Source organism: Mustela nivalis (genome assembly GCF_964662115.1).
Source record: "Mustela nivalis genome assembly, chromosome: 16".
NCBI lineage: Eukaryota > Metazoa > Chordata > Mammalia > Carnivora > Mustelidae > Mustela > Mustela nivalis.
The window spans coordinates 11,738,312-11,764,297 of NC_139035.1; the positions used below are offsets into that span (position 1 = coordinate 11,738,312).

At 44.7% G+C, this 25,986-nt stretch overlaps 1 protein-coding gene and 1 long non-coding RNA gene across 13 annotated transcripts in view; one reads left to right on the forward strand and one right to left on the reverse strand.

Moving 5' to 3' along the window:
* The window catches only part of TRAF5 (TNF receptor associated factor 5), a 45,778-nt gene extending 21,371 nt beyond the window's left edge, over window positions 1–24,407 (forward strand). For 7 of the 12 annotated variants that reach the window (XM_082702441.1, XM_082702447.1, XM_082702445.1 and 4 more), the window contains 10 exons: window positions 5,219–5,437; window positions 6,596–6,653; window positions 9,479–9,580; window positions 11,576–11,740; window positions 12,365–12,442; window positions 12,742–12,816; window positions 15,831–15,923; window positions 20,361–20,501; window positions 21,837–22,005; window positions 22,661–24,407. In XM_082702441.1, the coding sequence (XP_082558567.1) occupies window positions 5,220–5,437; window positions 6,596–6,653; window positions 9,479–9,580; window positions 11,576–11,740; window positions 12,365–12,442; window positions 12,742–12,816; window positions 15,831–15,923; window positions 20,361–20,501; window positions 21,837–22,005; window positions 22,661–23,238 (1,677 nt within the window). In that variant the 5' untranslated portion in view covers window position 5,219 and the 3' untranslated portion in view covers window positions 23,239–24,407. Of the gene's footprint in view, window positions 1–1,755; window positions 4,412–5,218; window positions 5,438–6,595; window positions 6,654–9,478; window positions 9,581–11,575; window positions 11,741–12,364; window positions 12,443–12,741; window positions 12,817–15,830; window positions 15,924–20,360; window positions 20,502–21,836; window positions 22,006–22,660 lie in introns of those variants that run through there. The other 5 variants (XM_082702452.1, XM_082702442.1, XM_082702443.1 and 2 more) reach the window with 2 other exon arrangements.
* On the reverse strand, window positions 13,692–15,817 carry LOC309849648. Its single transcript, XR_014303806.1, has 2 exons — window positions 15,718–15,817; window positions 13,692–15,207 (listed from the first exon to the last, which is right to left on the reverse strand). It is a non-coding gene; the product is annotated as an uncharacterized lncRNA (long non-coding RNA).
* Window positions 24,408–25,986: the final 1,579 nt, after the last annotated feature.

Below are 25,986 nucleotides of genomic sequence, written 5' to 3' on the forward strand. Positions count from 1 at the left end.
ACAGTGGTGCTTTCCAAAAGCTACCTGATGTGTGATACTGTGACACCTGAACGCAGGAGTATCACATATGAGAACCCGGCTGTCTTCTGTTAAGCCCAAACAGAGGTGCAAAACTGTAAAACAGTGACACTCTTCTCACTCATTGTTTTCTTTTGGAAAACGGCTGTTTTTCATAAAAATGCTATGTGTGCTACCATATAGTTGGCTCATTATTATCTTCAAGTAAATTAAAAAAGAAATGTATTTTTTAAACTCCTCAGTTTTTAAAAAAGATTTATTTATTTATTTATTTATTTGAGCGAGAGAAAGCGAGAGCGAGCATGAGTGGGAGGAGCAAGGGGAGAGGGAATCCGGGTCGACTCTGGGCTGAGCGCAGAGCCTGACATGGGACTCGATCCCACAACCGTAAGATCATGACCTAAACCAAAACCAAGAGTCAGACGTTTAACCAACTGCACCACCCAGGCACCCTTAAACTCCTCACTGTTCATCTCCAATTGGTAAATACCGATAGCTATAACCCACATAAACAACTCAGAGGTCCTCAGTTTTTTTTTTTTTTTTTTAGACTTTATTTTTTCGAGTGGCTTTAGATTCACAGCACAATTGAGCAGGAAGTACAGAGATTTCCCAAGACCCCCCACCCCCACACATGCACAGCCTCCCCCACCATCAACGATCCCCAACAGAGAGGTACATTTGTCACAGCTGATGAACCTACATTGGGTAGGGGAGGAAAACCAATTTCGCCTCTACTCTTCTGAGTTCTTAGCTGAGACCTCTGTGATCACAGACAGATTAGCAAGAGAAAGACAACCGGAAGTTTAACAACACATAGAACTCGTGTATCCGTGGGAGATACCCACGGAAAAGACGAGTAGCTCCCTCAGGTGGCTTGGAATTCAGGCTTGAATACCATCCTAAGAGGGAAAGGGGAGGGGAAGTAGGCCTCTTGGGGGACAGCAAATAATTTTTAGGAGAGATAAATGGGCCCTTAGAAGACTGGGGGGAGGTGTGATCGCTTATGACCAAGTTTGTCTGAGTATCACCTTCTAGTTTCTTCTCCTGTGATGAGCTGCTCTTCCCTGTTGATGCGACTCCTGGAGAGGTGGTTTATAGTAATTGGATTCCCTTTGCAGGATCTGTCTTTAGGCAGATAAGATGTTGTTTTAGGACAAATACATGATGACATGTCTCTACCGCTGCAATATCGTACTGAAAATTTTCAGTGCCCCCAAATCCTCTGTGCAGCTCGTATTCATCTCCCCCTACTCCATCCTAACTCCTGGCAACCTCCCATCATTTCACTGCCTCCATTATTTTGCCTTTTCTAGAATGTTCTATAGTTGGAAGTGTACATTACATAGGCTCTTCAGATTGGCTTCTTTCACTAAGCAATATATACTTAAGATTCCTCCACATCTTTTCACAGCTTGATAGCTCATTTCTTAGTAGCGCTGAGGAATACTGCGTTGTCAGGATGTACCAGTGTATCCATTCACCTACTGTTGGGCATCTCATTTGCTTCTAAGTTTTGTCAGTTATGAAAAGCTCCTGTAAACATCCATGTGCAGGGTCTTATGGGGACATTGGTTTCCATGTCCCATGGGTAGATACCAAGGAGGGATTCCTGCATGGTAAGACATGTTTCGTAAAAAACTGCTAGGGGTGCCTGGGTGGCTCAGTGGGTTAAGCCTCTGCCTTCGGCTCAGGTTGTGGTCTCAGGGTCCTGGGATCGAGCCCCGCATCGGGCTCTCTCCTCGGCGGGGAGCCTGCTTCCCCCTCTCTGCCTGCCTCTCTACCTACTTGTGATCTCTCTGTCTCTGTCAAATAAATAATTAAGAAAGAAAGAAACTGCCAGGCTCTCTTCCCAAGTGTTGCATTCCCACCCGCTGTGAGTGAGGTTCCTGTCCCTCCACATCCTCACCAATATTTGGAATCATCAGCGGTGGGGATTGGGCTGTCCTAGTAGGTGAATAAAACAACATTTGATGTGGATCACCTTTTTATATGCTGACGTGCCCCTGCCTGTCTTCTCTGGTGAAGTATATTTTGGATAACAGTCCTTTATCAGATATGTCTCGAAAATATTTCCCCCCAGTCTGTGCCTTGTCTTCCCATTCTCTTGACAGTGTCTTAGGCAGAGCAGAAATTTTTAATTTTAATGAAGTCCACTTTACAAATTCTTTCTTTCATGGTTTGTGCCTTTGATATTGTCTCTAAAAAGTCATGGCCGTACCCCAGGTCATCTAGATGTTCTCCCGTGTTGTCTTCTGGGAGTTTAATAACTTTGCATTTTACATTTAGGTCTGTGATTCATTTTGAGTTAGTTTTTTGTGAAAGGGGGAAAGTCTACGTCTAGATTCACCTTTTTTTTTTTTTTTTTGTCCAGTTGTTCTGGCACCATTTCTGAAAAAAAAAAAAAAACAAAACAACAAAAAACTGTCTTTGTCCATTGTATTGCCTTTGGTTCTTTGTCAGAGGTCAGTCGTCTATATTTATGTGGGTCTATTTTGGGGTCCTCTCTTCTGTTCCATTTATCTGTCTGTCTCTTCTTTCACCACTACTACACTATTTTGATTACTATTGCTTCGTAGGAAGTCTTGAAGTAGGGCTGTGTCAATCCTCCAATTTTGTTCTCTTCCTTCAGTATTGTGTTGGCTGTTCTGGGTCTTTGGGTCCTCAGTTTCAAGAGTCTAAAGAGTGGGAGGGAGGGTCCTGAGACCAAAAAGTTTGAGATCGGCTGTTGTAGAGAAAGAGGGGCACACAGATGAGTGTATTGAATTCCTCTGTTAGGAAAGAGGATAGAATGCAGTGGGCCGGGGGGGAAGCGGACTGAGCCTTGTCCGTCTTACTGCCCCGTTTTAGGAGCTGAGCAAGACTGTTGTGTTAGAGCACATCTCTGAGCGTCCAAATTTAGATGCTGTGTGACAGAGACAAGAGCCTGGTCTCAGAGAGAATCCTAGAGGGGTGTGGGACATGAATTGTTGTCTTCCCTTGGGACCAGAGAACGCCGGGCAGATGAGGAAGGTTTGGAATTGGTGTTTTCATTTCTCCGGAGAAAGGGGAGTCTGGGACATTAGGGTTGTGCACCTGAATCCAGTCCCGGGCCTCTTCATCTTCACAGTTAAGACTTGTTAACTCTAAGAGTAAAGCAGGTTAAAAGGGGGAACAATCACATCTTGGTTCTCTGCCCCCCTTGAAGTTCTGCAGGAAGCATGCAGAGAGGAAAAGGTGGGGCTTTGGTCTCAAACCCCAGGATTAAAAAAAAAAAAAAAATCCCCTCTTTTGTGGATCTTCTCCAGAGAGAAATCTTTATTTGCTGATCTAAGAGGCCAGTTGCTTTCTCTGCTCCAGTCTTGAGGCCACAGCCCAGGCTCAGACCACTCTGGCACTGGGCGGGGCTGGCAGCTGACTCGAGCCAGGCCCGGGGCTGGATGGCTCCCATTCCCGCCTGCACTGTCCGACACGCAGCTGCTCTCAGGCCCAGCTGACCTCATGAGCTGCAGGAGATTCTTGAGGGATCCCGACAGCAAGCCAAAGCAAGCAAGCCCGAAGGCCAAGCCTTCCTGTTCCCTAACCACGTGGAAGGATGTCACTCCCAAGGACCACCCTCGATGGCTCCCAGCCTTCAGCCACATGCCGGACTCTATGAAAGCACCGCTCCTGGCCCTGGGCCCAAAGTAACAGCATTCCTACTGGGAAGGCAGGCCTGTGGTTAACTGGGGAAACCGGTGGGTTCAGAGGGTCTGCAGAGGTCCAGAGATCAGGTGTCCATGCTGTTTTATGGGAATAAGGTCCAGACTTTTCATCAGATTTCAAAGACGGGGAAGTCCTTCCTTATAAAAAGTTAAAGGGTCACCGCGTTAGTGGGCAACACTGGTTAGAGCTGTCCTATTGTGGATTTGTCAGAGTCCATTCGGTCACATGAATTCCACAAACAGTTGATTCGTTCTCCATACCCAGCTCGGGGCTGAGGGCTGGAGACACGACCATGAGTAATACCAGGGGTGTTCTCTGTGTCATGGAAGAGCACAGATATAAATCAAATACTCACACAAATGCATGTCTAATTTAAAATCAAATGTTCCTCTGAATTTTAGAACCTGGTTCTATGATAGATACAACAGTGGATTTTAGTTTCTGTTTTTGTGCATTTGTTTATTTTTGAATAGGTACTATATTCATGTTCAAAAATTAACCGCCCCACCACCACCCACCTACCATCATCCCCCAGCCACTCCCTGGAGGCCACACATGCTTCCTAGACATGAGTGGGTGTTCTGCTGCTCAATGAGGATGGAGGAAGGGGAGTGGAGAAGAGAAAGCTTACCTGAGGTTATGACACTTGAAATCTGAATCATGAATGTGAAGCGAAGAAGACTGGAAGGGGACAGGGGAAGCATTCTAGGTAGAGCCTATAGCTTATGCAAAGGCCCTGTGGCAGGAGACGGCTTGCTTTATTAGAAGAATGAAAAGATTTGCTTTATTAGAAGAATGAAAAGAAAGCCTGTATGGCTCAAGTGCAGAAAGCAAGGGTAGGAGAGGTCCAGGATGCTTCTGGGTAGAGAGGATGCAGTCTTATAGCTCTCTTAGCATTGTGGACTTTCCCCTAAGAGCCTGGGAAGCCACTGAACAATGAGAGGAGGTAACCTTCAATCACAGTTGCATTTTGCATTTTGCAAATGTTGACCTGGCTATAGTATGGAGAATGGATGGGAGGGGAAAGCAATTAATGGGCTTGTTTAGTTCACATGAGAAATGATGTGGCTTGGCGGTGGCGATATATATTGCAAGAAACGTACTGGTATACAAGGTTCTTCCGAAAAAATACTAGCAAAATCTTTGTTTCCATTCTCTCAACTGAGCAGAGGAAAATCACATAATAAGAGTCTGTTAGAATGTAGTTAAGACCTGGCTATATTGGGTCCAAAGGTGTGGCCAGACTGACAGGATAATTTAGCATCCTGTAAGAGGCTGATGGGCAAAGGTCTGAAGTCTCATAAAATCTCGTTAGAAGTCTGGTCCAGCCTCCTGCCTGAGCACCCCAAAGACATCTCCCCTGTGCGGGAGCCCCCCAGTGGCCGGAGGTTGTTACTGTTTGTTAGGAAGTCAACAGAACGCCCATGGGGGTGATGTGCAATAAGTAGGGAACAGTAGTTTTGATGTCTACACACTCAGTTTTCCTCTTCTTCTCCTGCCTGCCCCCTCCCCGCAGAATGGCTTACTCTGAGGAGCAAGGAGGTGTCCCCTGTGGTTTCATCCGCCAAAATTCCGGCAACTCCATTTCCTTGGACTTTGAGCCCAACACAGAGTACTGGTTTGTGGAGCAATTAGAAGAACGCTACAAATGTGCCTTCTGCCACTCCGTGCTGCACAACCCCCACCAGACAGGCTGTGGGCACCGCTTCTGTCAACACTGCATTCTGTCCCTGAGGTGAGTGTGGGGGGACCTGCCGCTCTGGGCTCAAGCAGTCGGGTGGGGGAGGGGCGTTCCTAGGACCCCAGTGTCCAGCGCAGCCACTGGACTGGAATGGTAGCTTTGGGAATTGCTGTGGTTGACCACAGAACCGTGAACACAACGAGGGGCTCTCCCTGAGCCCTTCTCTGAAAGCCTGAGGAATCATGTTTTGGTTTTTGGTTTTTGGGGGGTTTTTTTGGTTTGTTTTTTTGCCATTCACTTATTAATAGTCACCTTTCCCCCCTTTTTAAAAAGGAAATCAAGGGTAATGAGCATACAGGGTTCTGTTGGTTTCAGGTGTACAACATAATGACTCAAGAATTCTGTACATGACTTGGGGCTCCTGACAGTCACCTTTTCTTAAAATGTAGACCACACCTGTTTGCATGAGAGGGCAGACCTGGAGGCACAGTCTGTGTTGGGAAAGGCCCACATTTCACAGGCATCTTCCTGGTGGTGGCTCTGACTTTTCCCTGTCTAAGGGAAGAGGTGGTGTCCCATCCAGAAAGTGTGCCTCGGTGGGCACACTGTCTGCTTCGGTGCAGCTGTAAAACCTGGGTCCTGCCATTCTGAAGGAGGAGACCAGCAGAGATGTGGAAGCAGGCTCTGGGGGCTTATTTAGGGCTCTAAGTAAGTAAGCTGTCTTCTGCCAGGCTTGGGAAGGGGATTATCTCAGCCCATTCTTGTCCCCTCATGGGGTTGTCCATTCAGCACTTGCGTGTTCCAGGCTCCTTACTAAACTAAGCTCTACGGCACAGAGAGGAAGAGCTGGAGGCCCAGGGTGACCAGGACCCCGTCTCTGCCCCCTAGAATGTTCCCGTCTAGTGAAGGTACAGGGTGAGAAGCACTGGTAGAGGACATTGAACTCTGTCTGAGGGACTTACTCTTTGACCTGCATTGTGGGGAATGAATGGGAATTTTTCAGCAGATTGGGGAGGTGCTGAAGATACAATGGACAGATGGGAGAGAGATACAGCCTTTCCTGGGGTAGGGAGCGGAATGGTGGGAAGATGAGGCCTAGCCTGCTCAGGGGTTGCTCAAAGGGGCCAAGCATGGCTGGAGTGCTGGGGCTGCTCTTGGAAGAGCTGTTGAGGTCAACTCTTAATTTGGCTCTATTTTTATTTTTCTCTCCAGAGAATTAAATGCAGTCCCACTCTGTCCTGTAGATAAGGAGGTTATCAGATCTCAGGAGGTAAGAAAATCCCCGCTTTGGTCTAGCAGTTGACTGGATGATGGAGAAGCCAGTGTCCTGGGTTGAACTGGACATAGAGGTTGGAGCAGTAGAGGGGGGAGGGAGGGGCCCTTTCTTAGAGTGCACGTTCCTCTGCTGTGTGGTCAGGTCAAGCGTCACTCCTGCCACTGTTTCAGAGCTTTATTGCCCCCCCCCAACCCAAACTCTCCTCTGCTCTCTCCTTACCCCCTTCCTACACCAGCTCCAGGTGTACTGAGTTGCTCGGAGAAATGAAACATCCATCCTGTTTCTTGGAATTCACTTTCTCCTCTGGTCAATCTCTAAAACTTCCTTCCATGATTATTATCTCTGACAATAACTTTATTAGGATATAATTCACAGGCCGTAAAATTTACCTTTAAAGGGTACGTGTTTCTTGGGTATACACCCAGGGGTGGAATTACTGGGTCATGTGGTGGTTCTTTTTAGGGTCGAATGGTCACTCTATGTGTAACATTCTGAGGAACTGTCAGACTGTTTTCAAAGGAGCTGCACCATTTTACATCCTATCTAGTAGGTTGTGAGAGTTTTAACATCTCTAGATCCTTGCCAAAAGTTGTTACTGTCCGTCTTTTTGATTATAGTCTTTCTAGGGGATACCTGTTTTGATTTTCATTTCTCTGATGATTAATGATATGGAACATCTTTTCAGGTGTTTGCCCATTTATGTATCTTTTGGTAGAAATGCTTATTCAATTTCTTTGCCCATTTTTTAAAAGATTTTATTTATTTATTTGACAGACAGATCACAAGTAGGCAGAGAGGCAAGCAGAGAGAGAGGGGAAAGCAGGCTCCCTGCTGAGCAGAGAGCCCAATGCGGGGCTCAATCCCAGGACCCCGAGATCAGAACCTGGGCTGAAGGCAGAGGCTTAACCCACTGAGCCACCCAGGTGCCCCATCTTTGCCCATTTTTAAGTGGATTATTGGTCTCTTATTGATGAGTTCTAAGCGTCCTTTATATATAGATACAAGCCTCTTAACAGATACATGATTTGCAAATATTTTTCTCCCATTCTGTGGTTCGTCTTTTCACTCTCTTGGTGGTGTTCTTTGAAGCAGGAAAGCTTTTCACTTTGATGAGGTCTTACTTGTCATTTGTTTGTTTTGGTTGCTTGTTCTTTTAGTGGTGCATCTAAGGAACTGTTTCCTAACCTGAAGATTTTCCCCCTTAAAACTTCCTTTTTTTTAGGGGTGGAGGGGCAGAGGGAGAGAGGGAGGATCTTAAGCAGGCGCCAGGCTCAGTGCAGAGCCCCACCTGGGACTCAGTCTCACAACCCTGAGATCATGACCTGAGCTGAAACGAAGAGTTGGGTGCTTAACCCACTGAGCCACCCAAGCGCCCCTCCCTTAAAACTTCCATTTAAGCTCAATTTTCTTCCTTTACAGTTCTGTTGGAAGACGTTCAAGCATCACCCCCTCCAGAAAGCTCCCTGAACATCTGATCTAATGTACATGCTCTTTCTCTATGTTCTTTTTTTTTTTTTTTTTAGATTATTTATTTGTCAGGGAGAGAGAGAGAGAATACAATCAGGAGGACTGGTAGAGGGAGAAGGAGACTCCCTGCTGAGCAGAGACCCTGATGGGGGACTCCATCCCAGGACCCTGGAATCATGACTTGAGCTGAAGGCGGACACATAACTGACTGAGCCACCTAGGCATCCCTCCTTCTCTATGCTCTTATGTTGTATTTTGCAAATGCCTAGCAGAGGACAGTGCTGTGTTTGTGTGTGCCTCACCCACTAGATCAGGAGTTGGCATGGTTGGCATATTACAACATGAGATCTGCTGGGACAAACCCAGCCTGCTACCTGTTTTCATATGGCCTGTGAGCCAAGAATGGTTTCTCTATAAATCATTGAAAAAAAATCCAAAGAAGGGTACCCAGGAACTCTGCACTATGTTTGCAACTTCTCTTAAGCCTTTGAGCTATCTCAAAACAAAAAACTTATTTTAAAAATCAAGAGAAGAATAATGGTGACACATGAAAATTACATGAAATTTACATTTCAGTGTCCATTAATAATGGCTTATTGGAGGGGCACCTGGGTGGCTCAGTGGGTTAACCCTCTGCTTTTGGCTTAGGTCATGGTCTCAGGGTCCTCAGATCGAGCCCGGCATTGGGCTTTCTGCTCAGCAGGGAACCTGTTTCCCCCTCTTTCTCTGTCTGCCTCTCTCCCTACTTGTGATCTCTCTCTGTCAAATAAATAAATAAAATCTTTTAAAAAATGGCTTATTGGAACACAGCCATGGATATCCATTTCAATATTGCCTACAGTTGAGCTGAATAGTTGCAAAAGAAAAGGTTGTATCGTGGCCTGCAAAGCTGAAAATACTTACTATCTGACCCTTTACGGAGAACGTTTTAGAACGTTTGCTAACTCCTGGTGTGCACTGGAATAGCAAAGACAGTACAGCCTCAGTGACACTACCTGATGACTAATACAGACTTTTACACTATGACAGGAAGCTACTGAAAGCGTCACCCTCCTCCACAGCCCACCTTCTGACCTTTGAGCATACAAGGTCAGGTGCACCATGAGATTCTCCTGCAGCCTACTGCACGGAGCATTGAATTTCCTGACTTGCGTGTTTAGTGGCCTGTTGGAAATATGTATCTGAGAAAGCCTCTTCTTTGATGGTGCCGAATCTGATATTTCCATTCCAACCATTGTCTGGAAGTTTCTACCTGACTGTTGAGATGTATTTGAGGACTGAATTAATAATCATTTCATTCACATTGCTCTGAAGCTTTGGAGTGTATGAGACCTATTATGTTTCCTTCTTAGGTGTTCAAAGACAATTGCTGCAAAAGGGAAGTCCTCAATTTATATGTGTATTGCAAAAATGCTCCTGGATGTAATGCCAAGATTATTCTGGGACGCTACCAGGTCAGTATTACTCATGACCAATAAATTTGCCTTGGTCATTTTTTCCAGTGGTATGTTGAACAGCTTTATGTGACAGCTCCTGGGCTAAGTATGGTATGGGATTCACTAGGTTCCTTTATTGCCAGACAGGTAATACATTTGGCTGCAGTCCAGCCCACCAAGGGCTAAGGTGCGAGTGAAGAGGTCCATTTCTTTTGGAATGCATGGAGGGCACACTGTCGGCGCTAGACCTAAATTGTGGGTTAGGGGTCATTGATCCAAAGACAAGATGCGGGACATGCAGGGCCCAAGGACATGTCATTTGTGGGGAACTGTGAAGAATTTGGGGTCCTCAGGTGGGAGCCACGGCAGTCTGCAGAAAGACATGACTGCAAGGGTCCCTGCCGGAAAGTACTAGCAGGTGGTGGGTGGGTGGTTCCCAGCAGCCGTGGGCCGTGGCCTGAGAGTCTGTGATCTGAGGCATGTCACGCAGACCAGATCAGAGCTAGGATGTGGTTTAAAGGTGAAGCATTGGTATAAGCTACAAACACACGAGGCGTGGGGGGAGCAAGGGGGTGTTAAACTTTCACACGAAGCTGCCCTACCTGGTTCTTCCATCCAGCTGGGGAAGCGGGAAGCTTGGTAAATGCCAAACTGGAAATGGGGCAACAGGGCTCTGCCATGGCAGGCCCATATCGAGTTTGATCACACTGTGCAGGGAGAAGAACCAGGCATCTCTAGCTTCCAGAGCATGGCTTGGAGGCAGCTGAAATTTTCCTCTCCCACCCACACATTTTTGGAACACATTTCAGGTGATTCAGTCTTTTCTCCACCTTGCCTCCAAACCCCCTAGGCACCGAGCTTCTAAATGTGTAGATGCTTTCCCTGTTAACCCCAGGATTTTTCTGGAAGTTCACTGAACTTTCTAGAACTTTCTCATGTTTTGATAGCCAAGCCCTAGAACAGGACCTCTTTTCCAACTTTGTGGTCACGAAGCCTGAGCAGGAAACGAGGCTCAAATGGACCATCCAGCCATCAGCTTTTGTAGCCCGATCATCCGCTTCCAGAGAACAGTGGCTGGTTTCTTTTTACCTGTTTTCTCCTGTGCTTCCGCTCGTTTCTGCCCCCCAACCTGCGCCCCTGCTTGCACGGTGAGGTGTAGGTTCTCCCGGTAGCGGAATTGTGATGAGTGTTGACTGTGTCAGCGGATTGGAAGGGTGGCAGCGGCGAATTTTGGAGAGATGGGGATTTCAGTAGTCCCTCTTTGTTTCTTATTGCTAGAGGCAAAGGAAAGTAGCTGTAATATTTATTTCCCTCCTGCAGAAAAACTGGTTGCTTTTTCTCGCCTTCAGGAAAGGGGTCCTCAAACTCTTCTGTCAAGAGCCAGTTAGTAAAATGTTTAGTCTTTGCGGGCTGTACAGTCGCCGTATCCACCACCCAACTCAACTCTTCCCTCTGTCCCCCTGCTTTTGATGACTTTTTAGCATCACAATAACTTGCAAAGGTCCACAGGTTTTATGAAAGTATACGTCTTCCTTTTAAAAGTCTGTACCAGGAGAATATTAGAATGAGCAGTGTCCGTGTCATTGTCTCATACTCTGGTGAAACCTATTTTCTGAACACAGCCTGACCATTCCCAGCTTCTCGTGGGCCTATGATTCTGTATGTCTTCCGTCTGCTTTTCTTGGCCCTTCTAGAACAGCTGCCCTTCCTCTCTGTCGTCCTTTCCCTTCCTTTCTGCACTTAGGACACGCCGTGCTCTTCTTCCCTCTTCCCCCTCCGTCCTGGCGTTTGCCATCTGCTGTGCAGAGATTAGTACTTGGTGCCGGCGGTGCAGAAAGAAATTAAGTATGTCCTTGTAGAACAGGTAGATCCCTCAGCAAGCCTAAGGAGAATATTCGGGAATTAATCTGAGAATCTGAGCTAACAGATAGTCTACATCTCCAGGCGTCCAGCGGGCTCCCCGTCCCGCTGCCCCCATCAGTGGGACCCACGGGCCTGTCTTTTCTGTTGCAGGACCACCTCCAGCAGTGCCTGTTTCAAGCCGTGCAGTGTTCTAATGAGAACTGTCAGGAACAAGTCCTTCGGAAAGATCTGGAAGAACATTTGAGCGCACGTTGCCATTTTCGAGAGGAAAAGTGCCTTTATTGCAAAAAAGATGTGGTAGTAATCAATCTGCAGGTAAGAAAGAAAGAAAGAAAGAAAGAAAGACCAATCATCTTTATGGGACTAAATTCTACCTGAGTGGTCACAGCGAATCAGGACATTACTGAATTTGTTTTTGTACAGAAATAGATCTAAAGAATTATCTGAGAGTTCTGTAAGAAACAAAACACCTTCTTGTTGGTAGGACCCTACTCCTTTATCATTGGCAGAAGCATTGTTTGAGCACCTGCTGAGTGTAAGTGTGCAAGGAGCGATGCTGGGTGCTGGGTCACAAGGAGGTGACGATACTGTGTCCTCAGGCCACTATGATCTGACTGGAGTGGCAGGATGTAGGCAGAGGAAGAAGGCATGAGGTACCTTTTATATGTACCAAAGGAGCCATACTGATGACTCCCATAGTCTGCCCTCCGGAAGGCCTGTGCCCTCTGACCTTCTTTTGGAATAACTGGAAAACTGAATTGAATTCCTGGGAAGGAAGCAGCCATCTTTAGTCCTTTCTGGAACTAGGCTCTACCTTCCTAGGGAGGGTAAGCCACATAACATACATTCCCAGAGACACAGCATAAACACTCTGAGGACATAGAAAGAAACCCTGGAAGCAAGGACTGGCTCTGTTCCATCACCCTTTCTCTGTTTCAGTATCATGAGGAAAACCTGTGTCCCGAGTACCCAGTATCTTGTCCCAACAAGTGTTTGCAGATTTTTCCAAGAACTGAGGTAACCGTAAATGATTCTCTTAGTAGATTCTATGTACGATAACATTTTAGTAACCGCTGTGGTGTGTGTTTGATCCAATCCCACAGGCTGAGGCCCACGGTTTAGAGAACACCCACGATAACCCCTTCCCTTTTTCCGGAGAGTTCTTCTCTGTTTGTATCGTAGCTCTCCCTCCACCCGGCCTCAGCGTGGCTTCCCCGTTCTGTTCCCTCCCTCCTTCCCAAGCCACCGAGGGGCTCTCTCAGGCACCCGGAGAATTGGGGATGAATTTTGGTGGCACGAGGCTGTCCCTTTCACAGGTGGATGAGCACCTCGCTGTGTGTCCTGAAGCCGAGCAAGACTGTCCCTTCAAGCACTACGGCTGTACTGTGAAGGTACGGGATGCCTTTTTGTTTCTGCCTCTCCATTCAACTGTGGAATTTGTTGGGCAGGTTTATTTTACTCTTTGACCCCCTTCAGGACGCAGAAAGGACATTCACTATGGAGGAACTTTAAGACGGGCCGTGATGCTAGTCAGAAGTAACAGAGAAGCAGAATCTGTAGGAGATAACGTATCTACATGTAGACACATATATAGAAATTTATTTTAGGAAATTAGGTTATGTGATTGAGGGCACTGGGGAATCGGATTATTAGCAGGGCAGACCAGCAGGCAGGAGTTTCTGTGTGATAGTTTTTTTTTTTTTTTTTTTAAGATTTTGTTTATTTATTTGACAGAGATCACAAATAGGCAGAGAGAGAGGAGGAAGCAGGCTCCCTGCTGAGCAGAGAGCCTGATGCAGGGCTCGATTCCAGGACCCTGATCTGGGATCATGATCTGAGCCGAAAGCAGAGGCTTTAACCCAACTGAACCACCCAGGCGCCCTTCTATGTGATAGTCTTGAGAAATGCTGCTTCTTCAGGAAACCTTAGTCTTGGCGCTCAAGGCCTTCAGCTGGTTGAATGAGGCCCTACCGCACTGTGGGAAGAAATCTGCTTTATTTAGAGTCAGCTGATTGTAAATGTTTATCACATCTGCAAAATACCTTCACAGCAACATCTAGATTAGTTTTGACCAAACAACTGGGCACCATGGCCCAGCCAAGCTGACACATAAAATTAACCATCCGGGTAATTTTTCTAATTCTGACTCCACAGTCTCAACCAGATTTTGAGACTTTCTGGAGTCATTCTTCTGATGATTATAAATCTTGGTTTTCTGGTACTCTTGGTCTATCACCAAGTATTTTGAAACAGAAGTGATTTGAAATCATGTTTTAAAGTGTATTTTATTGCCTTAAAAACCATTACAAATATTTTTCAGTAAGTTGTATAAAATAAATGAAAAAGAAAAGAAAGTTTGATTCCTACCTCCCTTTAATACATTCCAGATGGGTCAGCATTTCAGACATTAAGAGATATAATGCACTGTATTATTTTATACTTTGTGTGCATCTAAAATTACTCCAAATAAAAAGTTTTTTTTTTAAGTCTTAAAAATACTAGAAGTAAAGGTGAGAAATTTTTTTTATTCTTAAGATAAAGGTCTTTCTTAGATGACTGACACAAAACCAGAACTATAATTTTGATGCTTAACTACAAATACTTGAAACTTTAATGTGATTTCTGAAAAATACCATAAATAAAGTCAAATGGCAAACCACAAACTAGAGGTAAATATCTCCAACATCTGACAAAAGACAAAAAGGGCATTTTCCTTATATACAAACATTCTTACATGTAAATAGCTTATTTAACTTAATAGAAAAATAGGCAAAGGAATATATGAGTAGTCCCAGAAAAAATTCAACTGAGTAATAGATGTAAAAAAAGACACCCCATCTCACTCCTAAATAAGTAAATATTATAACAAGAAATACAACTTTCACCATCAAATTGACAAAGATTAATACAATTTATAATATCCAACTCTTTTTGAGGGCAGTTTGATTACATATCTATGAAAAGTGAGGGGTGCGTGGCCGGCTCAGTCAGTGGAGCATATGACTCTTGATGTCAGGGTCATGAGTTCAAGCCTCATGTTGGGCTTACAAATTACTTAAAAAAAAAAAAAAGTAAATAAGGATGTCTTTATTTAAAAAAAAAAAAAAGTGAATCCACACATTGACTTTATAATTCTATCGCTAGGAATTTTCACAGATACTCTAAGTACACAATGATTACACATATACAAACACCCTCACTCAGAGAAATTTTCATAGCAAAAAAAAACACCAAAAACTAAAAACCTGTAAGCCCACCACTGAAGTGCTGACTATATAATTCTATATATTTATATTTTGGAATATAATGCATCTGATAAAAAGAATAAGGTACGTATTTTTAAAAACTGAATATGCTTATGATCTCATTGAGTTAAAAGTGTATACATATCGTCGCTGACTCTGGTGAATGAGAGACTAGGGAATTGGGGGTGGTGTTGGGGAGAAGGAGACTTTTGTTTCTCATTCTATATCTTGGTGTATTGCTTGACATAAGCGTACATTTATTTTAAAAACCTATATGAAAAAAATGTATTTGTGAGAGCCTTTTAAAGAAATCAGTGAAGAGTCCATACCTTTTCACATATCAAACCTGTGATTATCTTGGCTGCAAAAAGGATAGGTTTACCTTTTTAGTGCACAATTTACAGAACTGCTTTCCAACTCTAGAGAGATCTTGACAGTTAGTTCTAAACTCCCAGTTGGGCTGTCCTCTAGAACTCACCTCAGTACCAAAGCTGAGGATGAGATTTGTTCTTCTCTGGACGAGGGGCCAATCCTAAACTGAAGAGAAATTGATGGTAAATGTACGCATAGGTCCACGGGATCACCTGGAACACCTAACATTTGCTTTTACTAGTAATATAGGCACTTTGCAACTCAGTATTTTAATGATTAGGGAAGAAGTCACCCTTTATTCTAGCAGACATATCCTTGGATTTTTGAGGGCAACAAATTTGTGCGGACTGAAACTGCCATCAGGTTGCATACCTTTGGCCTTTGGTAGAAGGCAGCATGGAAATGTCTGCTCTGTAGGAGACAGAACTCACTTGGGCTTGACACTCATCTGAAGCTAACCACCCAGGAGATCAGTTTTATGGGGGACTCGTTGAGAGATGATAACCATATGTAACCTGCAGTCCTAGATTCCTAGCGCACAGAAGGAGATCCGCTTTGAGAATTTGACCGTGGCCCAATTCTCTGTTTCTGTAAATTTAAAATGGTCTCATAGACACCTTAGAATCCTAGAGCTGGAAAAGGGACCAGGAGGGGCTATTTCTTCCTGCAACCCACCTTTAGACAAGTAAGCAGAGTTGTCACACTTCTGTGTTAGTGGAATATTCCTCCACTACCTTGATTTTTGGAGTCTTTCAGCAGCCTGACTTCTTTTCCTCTTCTTCCTGAAGGATAAACGGGGGGTGCTGCAGGAGCACGAGCATTCAGCCTTACGGGACCACATGCTTCTGGTTTTAGAAAAGAACTTCCAGTTAGAAGAACAGGTAACTATTCAAGGGTTCGCACGGAAAGGGAGGCAGCGCAATTGTTAGGATTGGTAACTGTTGGTATTTTTATATCCTCCTAGGTTTCAGTACAAGTCAACTGGAGGTAGATGTTTTTCTACTAAGTGGCCAGGCAGACTCATAGGAGTATAGAGCACTAGAACTGGAAGGTGCCTTTGAGATGTTTGGGTCTAACCCTCTCATTCACCAGATGAAGTGACTAAGCTCAAAGAAATGTTGATGTGTTTGTAACTTGTAAGTGTTTGTAACAAGTTTGTAACTTGTAAGTAACTTGCAACATTGAATCGCAAACCCGTGTCCCCTGATTGTCAGTCCAGTGCTCCGCACCGAAATACTGTATTTGCTATCTGCAGCCTAACCGCATGCCTTGTGGTTAATGTTTGGCACCTGGTAGGTGATGAGTAGGTGTTTGATGTTTTGGAATTAGACCAGTGTTACTCTGAAACAATAGTTGACAAATCTGTTCTAGGCATTATGGGTTATATATATTTTGCAGTAAGTCTTAACTCCTGCCTCGGAGAAGCTGGGCAGCCCGATGGTGCACACAGAGCTCTTTATTCACTGAGTTGGGATTAGCAAGTGAAATTGTGTGTGCACATGCCTGCCACAGTCGCTGGAATATTCATCATGGACCTCAGTAAATGCTGATTCGGTTGAGTAATTATTATAAAAGTTAATTGTTTTTTTAGAACATCTCAGAGGATCAGACTTCTCAAGCGCGTGTCAGGAAAGAGGGAGCTGAATTCTACTTTTGCCAGTCATTTTCTGAGGTCTGGTTCCGTATTAAAGGAGGTGTGTGAGTTTCAAGGTCAGATCTTGGAGAAAATTGGGAAGACCAGTTAAACTGTGACTTTGGTACAGGGCACTCTGCCTGGTAACCATTCCCAATATTTTCTGTACCACTCGCCCCATGCATCCATCATCATTCATTCGTTCAATAGGCACCTGCCGTATGAGGTTAGTTGCAGGCATGAGGTTAGTTGAGGTTAGTTGCTAGAGATTCTGACTGAAGGAGGACACAGCTTGCACAACAGTGCAAATAGATAAGATGTTGTGCCCTAGGACACACTGTGGCTCAGTCTGGGATACGGAGGCTGCAGCACTTTCCTCTGTGGGAGTTGGGGAAGGCTCTTCAAGGGAGCACATTGGAGTTTCACTTTGAAGGAAGAGAAGATTTGTCAGCCTAAATGTTGTGGAAAGAGGGCATTTCAGAAGAGGAAAGACAGGGAGGCATGAGGCTGATGGTTCAAGGAATGGGGGTTTTGGGGTGGCGAGGCTCCTGAGTGTAAGCTGGGGGAGAGCTGGAGACTGGTATGTTGGGTCCACATTGCAGTGGCCTTCTGTGTGAGCTAACAAGTTGCAGATACTATGCATTCGATTATTATTCTTTTTTTTAAAGATTTTATTTTTTTATTTGACAGATAGAGATCACAAGTAGGCAGAGAAGCAGGCAGAGAGAGAGAGGAGGAAGCAGGCTCCCTGCTGAGCAGAGAGCTGGATGCAGGGCTGGATTCCAGGACCCTGGGATCATGACCCGAGCCCAAGGCAGAGGCTTAACCCACTGAGCCCAGGCGCCCCCATTTGATTATTTTTTTATTCATTCATATTCTGCCTTGTTCTCAGAAGGGATTTAAGGGCCAAATGTTTGTCAATAAGAGGAAGCTAATAATGGAGGTTTAAAATGGGAAAATACAGATTTCCTCCACTATGGAAAAGCAGAGCCATCCTATGAAACTGTTCATAAGCTGAAGGGGTGTAAAGCAAAGAAGCAGTTACGATTTCTTAAAAGTGGAAATCCTTTTTGATTTTTGGTTAGTGAGAGCAGGTGCTAACATTCATCTTTCATAAAAGCAAAGTGGCATTATGTGAACTTTTGGATAGTTGGGGTAGATAAGGACCAGTACGTAGCCACCTAATTATTTGTTTGGCTTTAAAAAGTAAGCTAGCTGTGGGGCACCTGGGTGGCTCAGTCTGTTAAGCGTCTGCCTTCGGCTCAGGACCTGATCTCTAGGTCCTAGGATCGAGCCCCACATTGGGCTCCCCGCTCAGTGGGGCATCTGCTTCTTCCTCACCCTCTGCCTCTCCCCCTACTCATGCTCTCTTGCTCTCTCCCAAATAAATAAATAAATAAATAAATAAATAAATAAAATCTCAAAGCAAAAAAATAAATAAATAAATAAGACAGCTGGTCATAACATAGAAGATGGATAGAGGGAGAGAGAGTGTGAGGACAGGGGACCGGGCCGTGGGATGCTGTACTAACCTAGACAGTGCAGCGGGGGAGTCTTGCTGGGCAGGGCACATGTGGGACGTGGTTGGGCAGGAGGCTGAGAAGGTAGCCAGGGGCAGTGGCTGGGTGGGGACTCCAGAGCCAGGACACCTGCTTTCAAGACCTGGTTCCTTACTTGCCCTATGGGTTTGGACCAGCTGCTTACCCTCTCTCTTTCCTGTCTCCTCATTCATAAAACGGGGTTGTGGTGAAGGTTAAGTGAGCCAATATATTTAAACTCCGTTGAGTGCCATTATCATAAGCAGCTCAATTATCATATGCCATTATCGTAAGTGCCATTATCATACAGCTTGCTTAGGCGAAGGCAAGCTCCTGCAGCTGGCGGTGCTGGTGGTGATGGTGACAGTCAGCCGAGGCGGTGTCTGTGGGGATGGGGAGGGCACGGGGAGAGGTCAGAATGGCAAGCTGTAAGTCTAGAATAGGTGGAGGACATGGTACTTATTACCTGAAATGGGCACTACCGGAACAGGAGGAAGAGCAGAGGAGAGGACAGGGTGAGGAGAGTAAACACCGAGGTTTACTTTCCATCAGGGAGATGGGTCTGCCGTGGAGGCGGAAGTCAGCTCTCAGGGTCGACCTGGAAGGTTCCGGGGCCAGAGATCACACGGTCGTTGCAGCCATTTGTGTATTCTCTTATAAACGTGTATCAGATGCCCTCTGGGGGCCAGGCACTGTGCGAGACTTTGGGGAAGAAGAATTGAGTGAGATGTAGCCTCAACAGTTTAGTGGAGGAAAAGGAGCGAAACCACCCCAGAAAGCAATCCGGGTAATGAGGGTAAGTTTCGTGCTAGAGTGTGGCCAGGGGGGTCTTGGAATTTGACAGACGACCTAGCTTGGTGGTACCGGTGAGGAAATATTTCTGAGAGAAAGTGCCCTTGAGCGGGGACTGAAAAATTGGTGGTTTCTAGATGGAGAAAGAAGCATCGGAGGAAGCAGGACCCAATGGACAATGGACGTGTGTAGTCTTGCTGGGCAGGGCACATGTGGGACGTGGTTGGGCAGGAGGCTGAGAAGGTAGCCAGGGGCAGATCATGTAGGGCGTGTAACTAGCCTCATAGTCAAGGAAGACATAGTCAAGACGACATTCGTCCCTCCATATTACTCTGGTTGCGGCATGGAGGATGAATTTGAGGAAAACAAGACTAAAGAAAGGGAGAGCATCGTTCATTCATAGAATCACTTAACAAATATGTCTCAAACACCTGCTGATGCCGGACACCAGACCAGTTCCTAGGGTTACAGTGAACCGTGGGACCCGTGTCCCAGTGCCCATAGAGCTTCCCTTCTGGAAGGACCGTGAGGGGTGGTGTAGGACCAGTTGGGAATCTGTGGTCACAGCCCAGGTGAGAAATAATGAAGGCTAAAACAGGCGTTGAAATAAGTTGAAACAAGAAGTGGATATAAGAATCGTGTTTGTTTTGTTGCGTGTTGGAAGTCGAAGTTGGTAAGTGTGGATGACTGAATGGATTAGGGTATATGAGAAGAGCCGTCTCGGCTCACACTAAGGCTTTGGTTATTTCCCTCCAATACGTTACAGATTCTAAGAGCAGAACATGATTTGCCTACCACTTGCTAAGCTAGCTGTACGCTGTACAGGTTGCTTAAACTCTCTGCCTCTGTTTCCTTGTCTGTAAAATGGCACTGATAGTCCTACCCCACTCATGGGGTTCTTTGAGTACTAAAAGAGCTAATGAATATAAGGGTAGGGCAGACACTCAGCACATTTCAGCGGTTACTACTGATACTGTGCAGAGAGCATCTATTGTGATGTGGTGATTGGTACTCTGTGGTTGTTACAAGTGCGCGCTGAGTGAATGAAGAGAACCAATTCTGAAAATTTAGTCAAGTGATGTCACTGTCGTTAGATGAACCGTCAGAGCGGGTTAAGTATAGAAAAGGCTGGCGAGAAATCTGTGCATCTGTTTTTTTTTTTTGTTTTTTTTTTTGAAGTGCCCGAAGATATTATATAGGAGACTACTGACAAATATTTCCCTAAAAATGTATATATGTGTATATATTTTTCTAGAAACACTTTCTTACCTGCAATATTTTCCTTGACATATATTTACATTATTTTAATTTGTATCCATGCATTTAAATGATCTCATTCACATTCCTATTACTAGATTTCTGATTTATATAAGAGCCTAGAGCAGAAAGAAAGTAAAATCCAGCAGCTAGCAGAAACTGTAAAGAAATTCGAAAAGGAGTTCAAGCAGTTTGCACAGCTGTTTGGCAAAAATGGAAGCTTCCTCTCAAACATCCAGGTGAGAAACGGTCTCTCTACTCATAGCCAAGATTTAGCCTTCAACTGGCAGTCCAAGTTTTTCTTACAACTTCTTAAATGGAGATAATTTCAAATGTAAAGAAAATCTACAAAGATAAGCTAGTGCTTAAAAATGACTGTGTTCTCTCAGATTCACTCATTGTCAGTATTTTGTCCCATATCTCTGTCCGTCTCTCTGTGTGTTCTTTCTGAACCATATGAGAGTAAGCTGTGTATATCAGGGCCCTTTATCCCTACAAACTTCAGTCTGTATTTCGTAAGAATAAAGATCTTCTTTCACATAACCCCAACATTTAACAGTGTCCGTACATGTAACATTGATATAATACTTTTATATAATTTATGGCAATTGAGGTTGTAATTAATACTGGGCCAGTATTAGTCCTTTGATGGCAAATTCTTTGAGAGAATCTATAGTTCTGCATTTTGCAGTCAACAAAGTGAAACTATTCATTCCCTTGGAAAGAAGATGCCTTAAGCAACACTAAAATATAGCAAAAATGATTTTGCAAATCGTGAAGGTTAAAGAACCATAAACACATTTCTGATGAATATTGTCTCTGTTGTAATTACAAAATTTATAGTGAAAAAGATTTTAAGACATGGGTATGGGTTGTATTTTTGAAATGTAGACTCTCTCAGAAAAATGCAGCCCATGTGTTTTCTATACTTGTGTGTGTGTGGGTGTGTGTGTGTGTGCGTGTAGAAAAAAAAAAGGGGGGGAAATCCCTGCCTACCCAAAAAAAAGAAAAGAAGGAAATCCTTCCTATGGTTTTTAGCTCAATTCTGACCTTTTTCTAACCCAGAAACCCTTCAGAGTTAAGGAACTGAGGGGCAAGGCGGGGTGGGGCTAACACAAGTCTAGTTCTGTTCAATTTCTTCCATCCATGGAGAACAATCACAAGTTCAAGCCCTCCCTCAGGGCACTTCCTACCCCCTCTAGTGCTCCGGCCCGACGGGTGGGTCTCCTTCCAGCTCATTCTCTGCCTTCTAGCAGAGTGGGAATGGATCAGGAGAGTGGCCTCTGAGAAGGAAGTTGTAAGGCAAGGGGAGAGACAATAGAACAGATGAAGAGAAGTTCAACGATTTGGAAGAGGAGCTGGGACTGGGTCGGGGAGGAAGATAGTAAGTGGTTCATCTCTCTGTGATCCTCCCTGAACTTTTCTCTTCTGGACTGTGCCTTTTTCGTTTCATTAGTGGATTAATTAAATTTAAAATGTTTGAGTTGAAAACCTTTAATTTCAGTGAGTTAATTACTAAGATAGTAACAAAAAAAAATTTTTTTTTGACATTATGATCCGTGTTGTACTGAAAGGCTCTCTCCAGTCACATTGACAAGTCAGCTTGGCTAGAAGCTCAAGTGCGCCAGTTACTGCAGATGGCCAACCAGCAACAAAGTAAATTTGATCTGAGGGCTTTGGTGGAAGCGATTGATACAGTGAAACAGAAAATTACTCTGCTAGAAACCAATGATCAAAGACTAGGTATGTGTCATGTTTTACTTCTCTTTGGATGATTCTGTGGTCTGCATCTAGCCAGATGGAGAGTCCCAACTGTCCAGGATAAACAGTGGCCGAATCTGGTACTTGGGAAACAGAACAGCATGAGACTCTGGCCACTCCAGGGGCGGGGGCGGGGGAGGGTTGGGGGTGGGAGTGACAGTGGGTGATGAGGGGGCGCTGGAGTAGGCAGGGGGTGGAAATGGGCCAGGAAATTCCAGAAACAAGGAGTGGTGGTTTTTTAGGAGAGTGGCAAGTAATGAGAAAGCTAAGAGAGAGAGATGTGGTGGAAACTTTAAGTATAGAAAAATATAAAAGGGTTTGGCTCTTTAAAAGCCTTCCAGTGATTAAATAATGAGGCTCACCTTGGCAATGCACGCTAGTTCAATGCTGGGCATCTCCTCTACACTTTGGTGAGCTTCTGTTCAAGAGTATGAATTTCTCTACTCTTGCCAAGACACGGGATTTATTGAGCTAACTATTAATACAAAGGGTCCATTGGTGGACAATGAATTTGATTCATCTTTAGGATGTCAGAATTTTATCAGTTCTCTTCAGATACCAGAATTCCACTTCGGGCAATTTCTAAAGACAGCTTTGAGGCCTGTGGTATCTTTTTTTTTTTTTTCCCCCTTCGTAGTTGTTCTGGAAGGGGAGACTAGCAAACACGATGCCCACATCAATATCCACAAAGCCCAACTGAATAAAAATGAAGAACGATTTAAGCTGCTAGAAGGGGCCTGCTATAACGGCAAGCTCATCTGGAAGGTGACAGACTATAAGATGAAGAAGAGGGAGGCGCTGGACGGGCACACGGTGTCCATCTTCAGCCAGCCCTTCTACACCAGCCGGTGCGGCTACCGGCTCTGCGCGAGAGCCTACCTGAACGGGGACGGCTCCGGGAAGGGCACACACTTGTCGCTGTACTTCGTGGTGATGCGAGGGGAGTTTGACTCCCTGTTGCAGTGGCCGTTCAGGCAGAGGGTGACCCTGATGCTTTTGGACCAGAGCGGCAAAAAGAACCACATTATGGAGACCTTCAAGGCCGACCCCAGCAGCAGTAGCTTTAAAAGACCGGACGGGGAAATGAACATTGCGTCTGGCTGTCCCCGCTTCGTGGCGCACTCCACTTTGGAGCATGCCAAGAACACCTACATCAAAGACGACACCATGTTCCTGAAAGTGGCCGTGGACTTAACCGACCTGGAGGACCTCTAGTCCCTGTGTGGGGTGATGAAGGGCGTGCCGGGCCAGAAGCACGGAGGAGGAGACCTATGATTATCACATGGACGGACTGGAGCTCAGTACACATTTGTAGGGGCTTGTAGCCCCTGATGTTTGAAGTCAGTTGAAAAACTTCTCAAGCGCTATCTGCCTTTTACATTTTACTCTGTCCCAGTTTGAAACTTATAACACTTAGACTATCCTCTCATTATTTATATTTTTATCTCTCTTAAAAGATGTCAAGTTTCTTGAAAGCAGGGTCTGGGGCCTCTTTTACTGGTGCTTGGTATGGTGTCTCAGAGCAGGCACTGTGTGGAATGTTACCGAGGACACAGAGGAAGAATCGAAAATGCTCCAGCATTTTATTATTTGGCCTGTTGATTCTAGACCTGACCATAAGCCTGCAAAAGCCATCTTTCAGGATAGGCTGTGCCCATTACACAGTTGGGTGGTGTGCTTTCAAAGACAGTAGGCCTGGTTTGGACCAGACTTTATTTGGTCTAGTGCTAAATTTGTGGAAATTACTACACCTCTAAACATTTTCATTAAAAATCACCAGTGGTCAGCAAGTACAGTTTTGCAAGGCTGCATTAGAACTGGTGAATAGAGAGATTTTCATTCTTCCCATTGATTGTGTAGTGTGTGTGTGTGTGTGTGTGTGTGTGTGTGTGTAGAGATAGAGTACATACATATATAAATGGAGATATAACCATCCAACTAAAGGTCATATTTTATTAGTTTCAACCATGTGAAAAAACTATTTTCATATATCAGAAAAGGTATTAACAGTTCAGTTGAGGTTCAACTGAGGTTCAGTTCAGTAAATATATATGTACCTGTATATGTATACACCTAGTTTAAAGGTATTTTGTAACAATAGTAAGTTAATATGAGGATGGGCAGAATTTAGCAAATGACAGAGAAAATGTCGTAAATGAATAAGGGAAATTTAAAACCTAGGGAGAACACCATGATTATGCCGATGGTATCAAAAGTATTCTCATCCCAAACTGATTGCGAAAAGCAGTATCTCCTATTCTTTTTGAGAGAACTTCTGAATTCACAAATTGGTATGAAAATGGGCATTTATATAAACTTGGGACTTTTCTTGTCGAAGTTGTGAGTACTTTGTGAAAACAGAGATGAATATATTCTTACACATCTGTCCGTGTGGGTCTCTCTACCAGGATGTATATATAAGTCAAAATGAGTCCTTCTGTCTGTTGTTAACCGTAAGCTGATCAAAAAAGTACCCAGTTTTCCTGAGCCGCGTCACTGTTATGCAACCAAGTGTTCACTCACACTCAAGCTGGCTCCCTCGAGTGCGTGAGGGCAAAGTGCCATGGGCCGAGAGCCCCTTAATGCAGCTCCCTCAGGTGTTGACCACGCACCTTACACCTGCTGAACAGTTGAATCTGATAGAAGAAACGTGATTTTTATACCAGTAACTTCTGGAATAATTGGAACTCTCTTAATCTCTTCTGTGAAATTTTTTAAGATGCTAAAGAGTCGTCATTGCAGAAACCATGCCAAAGGCTTAAATTCAAAGAATTTGTTCACAATGGAAGCATACTAAAGAACCACACTGTAGCCTTTGAACTCGGGTACTAGTGATGATCAATGGACTGACCTCACACAAGCACCGCTCACAAAGCCTGACCCACTGGTTCTGCGTGTTTGTTTTCAGTGTTTTTAATCCAGTCCAACTCCTTGGGACTAGAAGATCCTATTGTTATCACTAGTTTGAAGTAGCCGGTATGGAAAACATTTTAAAATGAATTTAGCACTTTGGTTTTGTGTTCTAACCAGCTTCTCCACATAAATAGCTTAAGTCATGGCATGGTTTGCTTATGAGCTAAGAGTCCCTTCATCATTGGAGCAGTGATCATTCCAGAGGAAAAAGCACCCCTTTCTCAAAAATAAGAGTCATGATTTTTGTTTTAAAGAAGTGGATCCGTGTAAACTCTTTTCCTTTTTTATGATCGGAGCAGTTATTTTTACTCGATATCAGAAATATTTAAAATTTTTATTTTTTAAGTAATCTCTACACCCAACGTGGGCTCAAACTCACAACCCCAAGATCAAGAGTCGTGTGCTCTTCAGCTAAGCCAGCCAGCCACCCCTCTATCAGAAACAATTACATTTTTATCTCTTTCTTCGTCTGATTTAAATTCATAATGAGGAGAAAACAATATACTAGGCATAAAAGGGAAGTGAAGAAGCTTGAGAAAGGTATGTACAGGATTAAAGTAGAGTGGAGGGAGGGGCATATCAATGCATATGAACAGGCCTGCGTTCTAACCCCTGATGTCCAAGTTTGATTTTTCAGGGAAACAAGAGATAGTCCCAAGCAGTGTCCGTTCACAGTGCCAGTCTCGAATGCAGAGAAACAGAAGGGAGAGCCACACCCTCTTCGCGTGGTCCTTTGGACAATCAGTCCAACTACCACTTTGCTCTTCGAAAGTGGTCGGAGACATGGGTCTTTGCCTTACGTAAGAATTCTGGACTGGAGACAAAGCTCTGATGGCCACACAGTAGGGCCCCAGGTGGCGAAATCACCTGAAAACCCCACATTTTAGGGAAGGAGGAGCCAGCAAAGCATTTGGAGAAGGAATGGTCAGAGGGAAGAGCAGTGCTAAGGTGGGAAGGCAAAAGAATGTCGGCAGAACCAGACGCCCCTCTGACGACAGCAACCCCTCCCAGTGCACCCCGCGGCCAACTCCGAAACCCACGCTCCCCTCT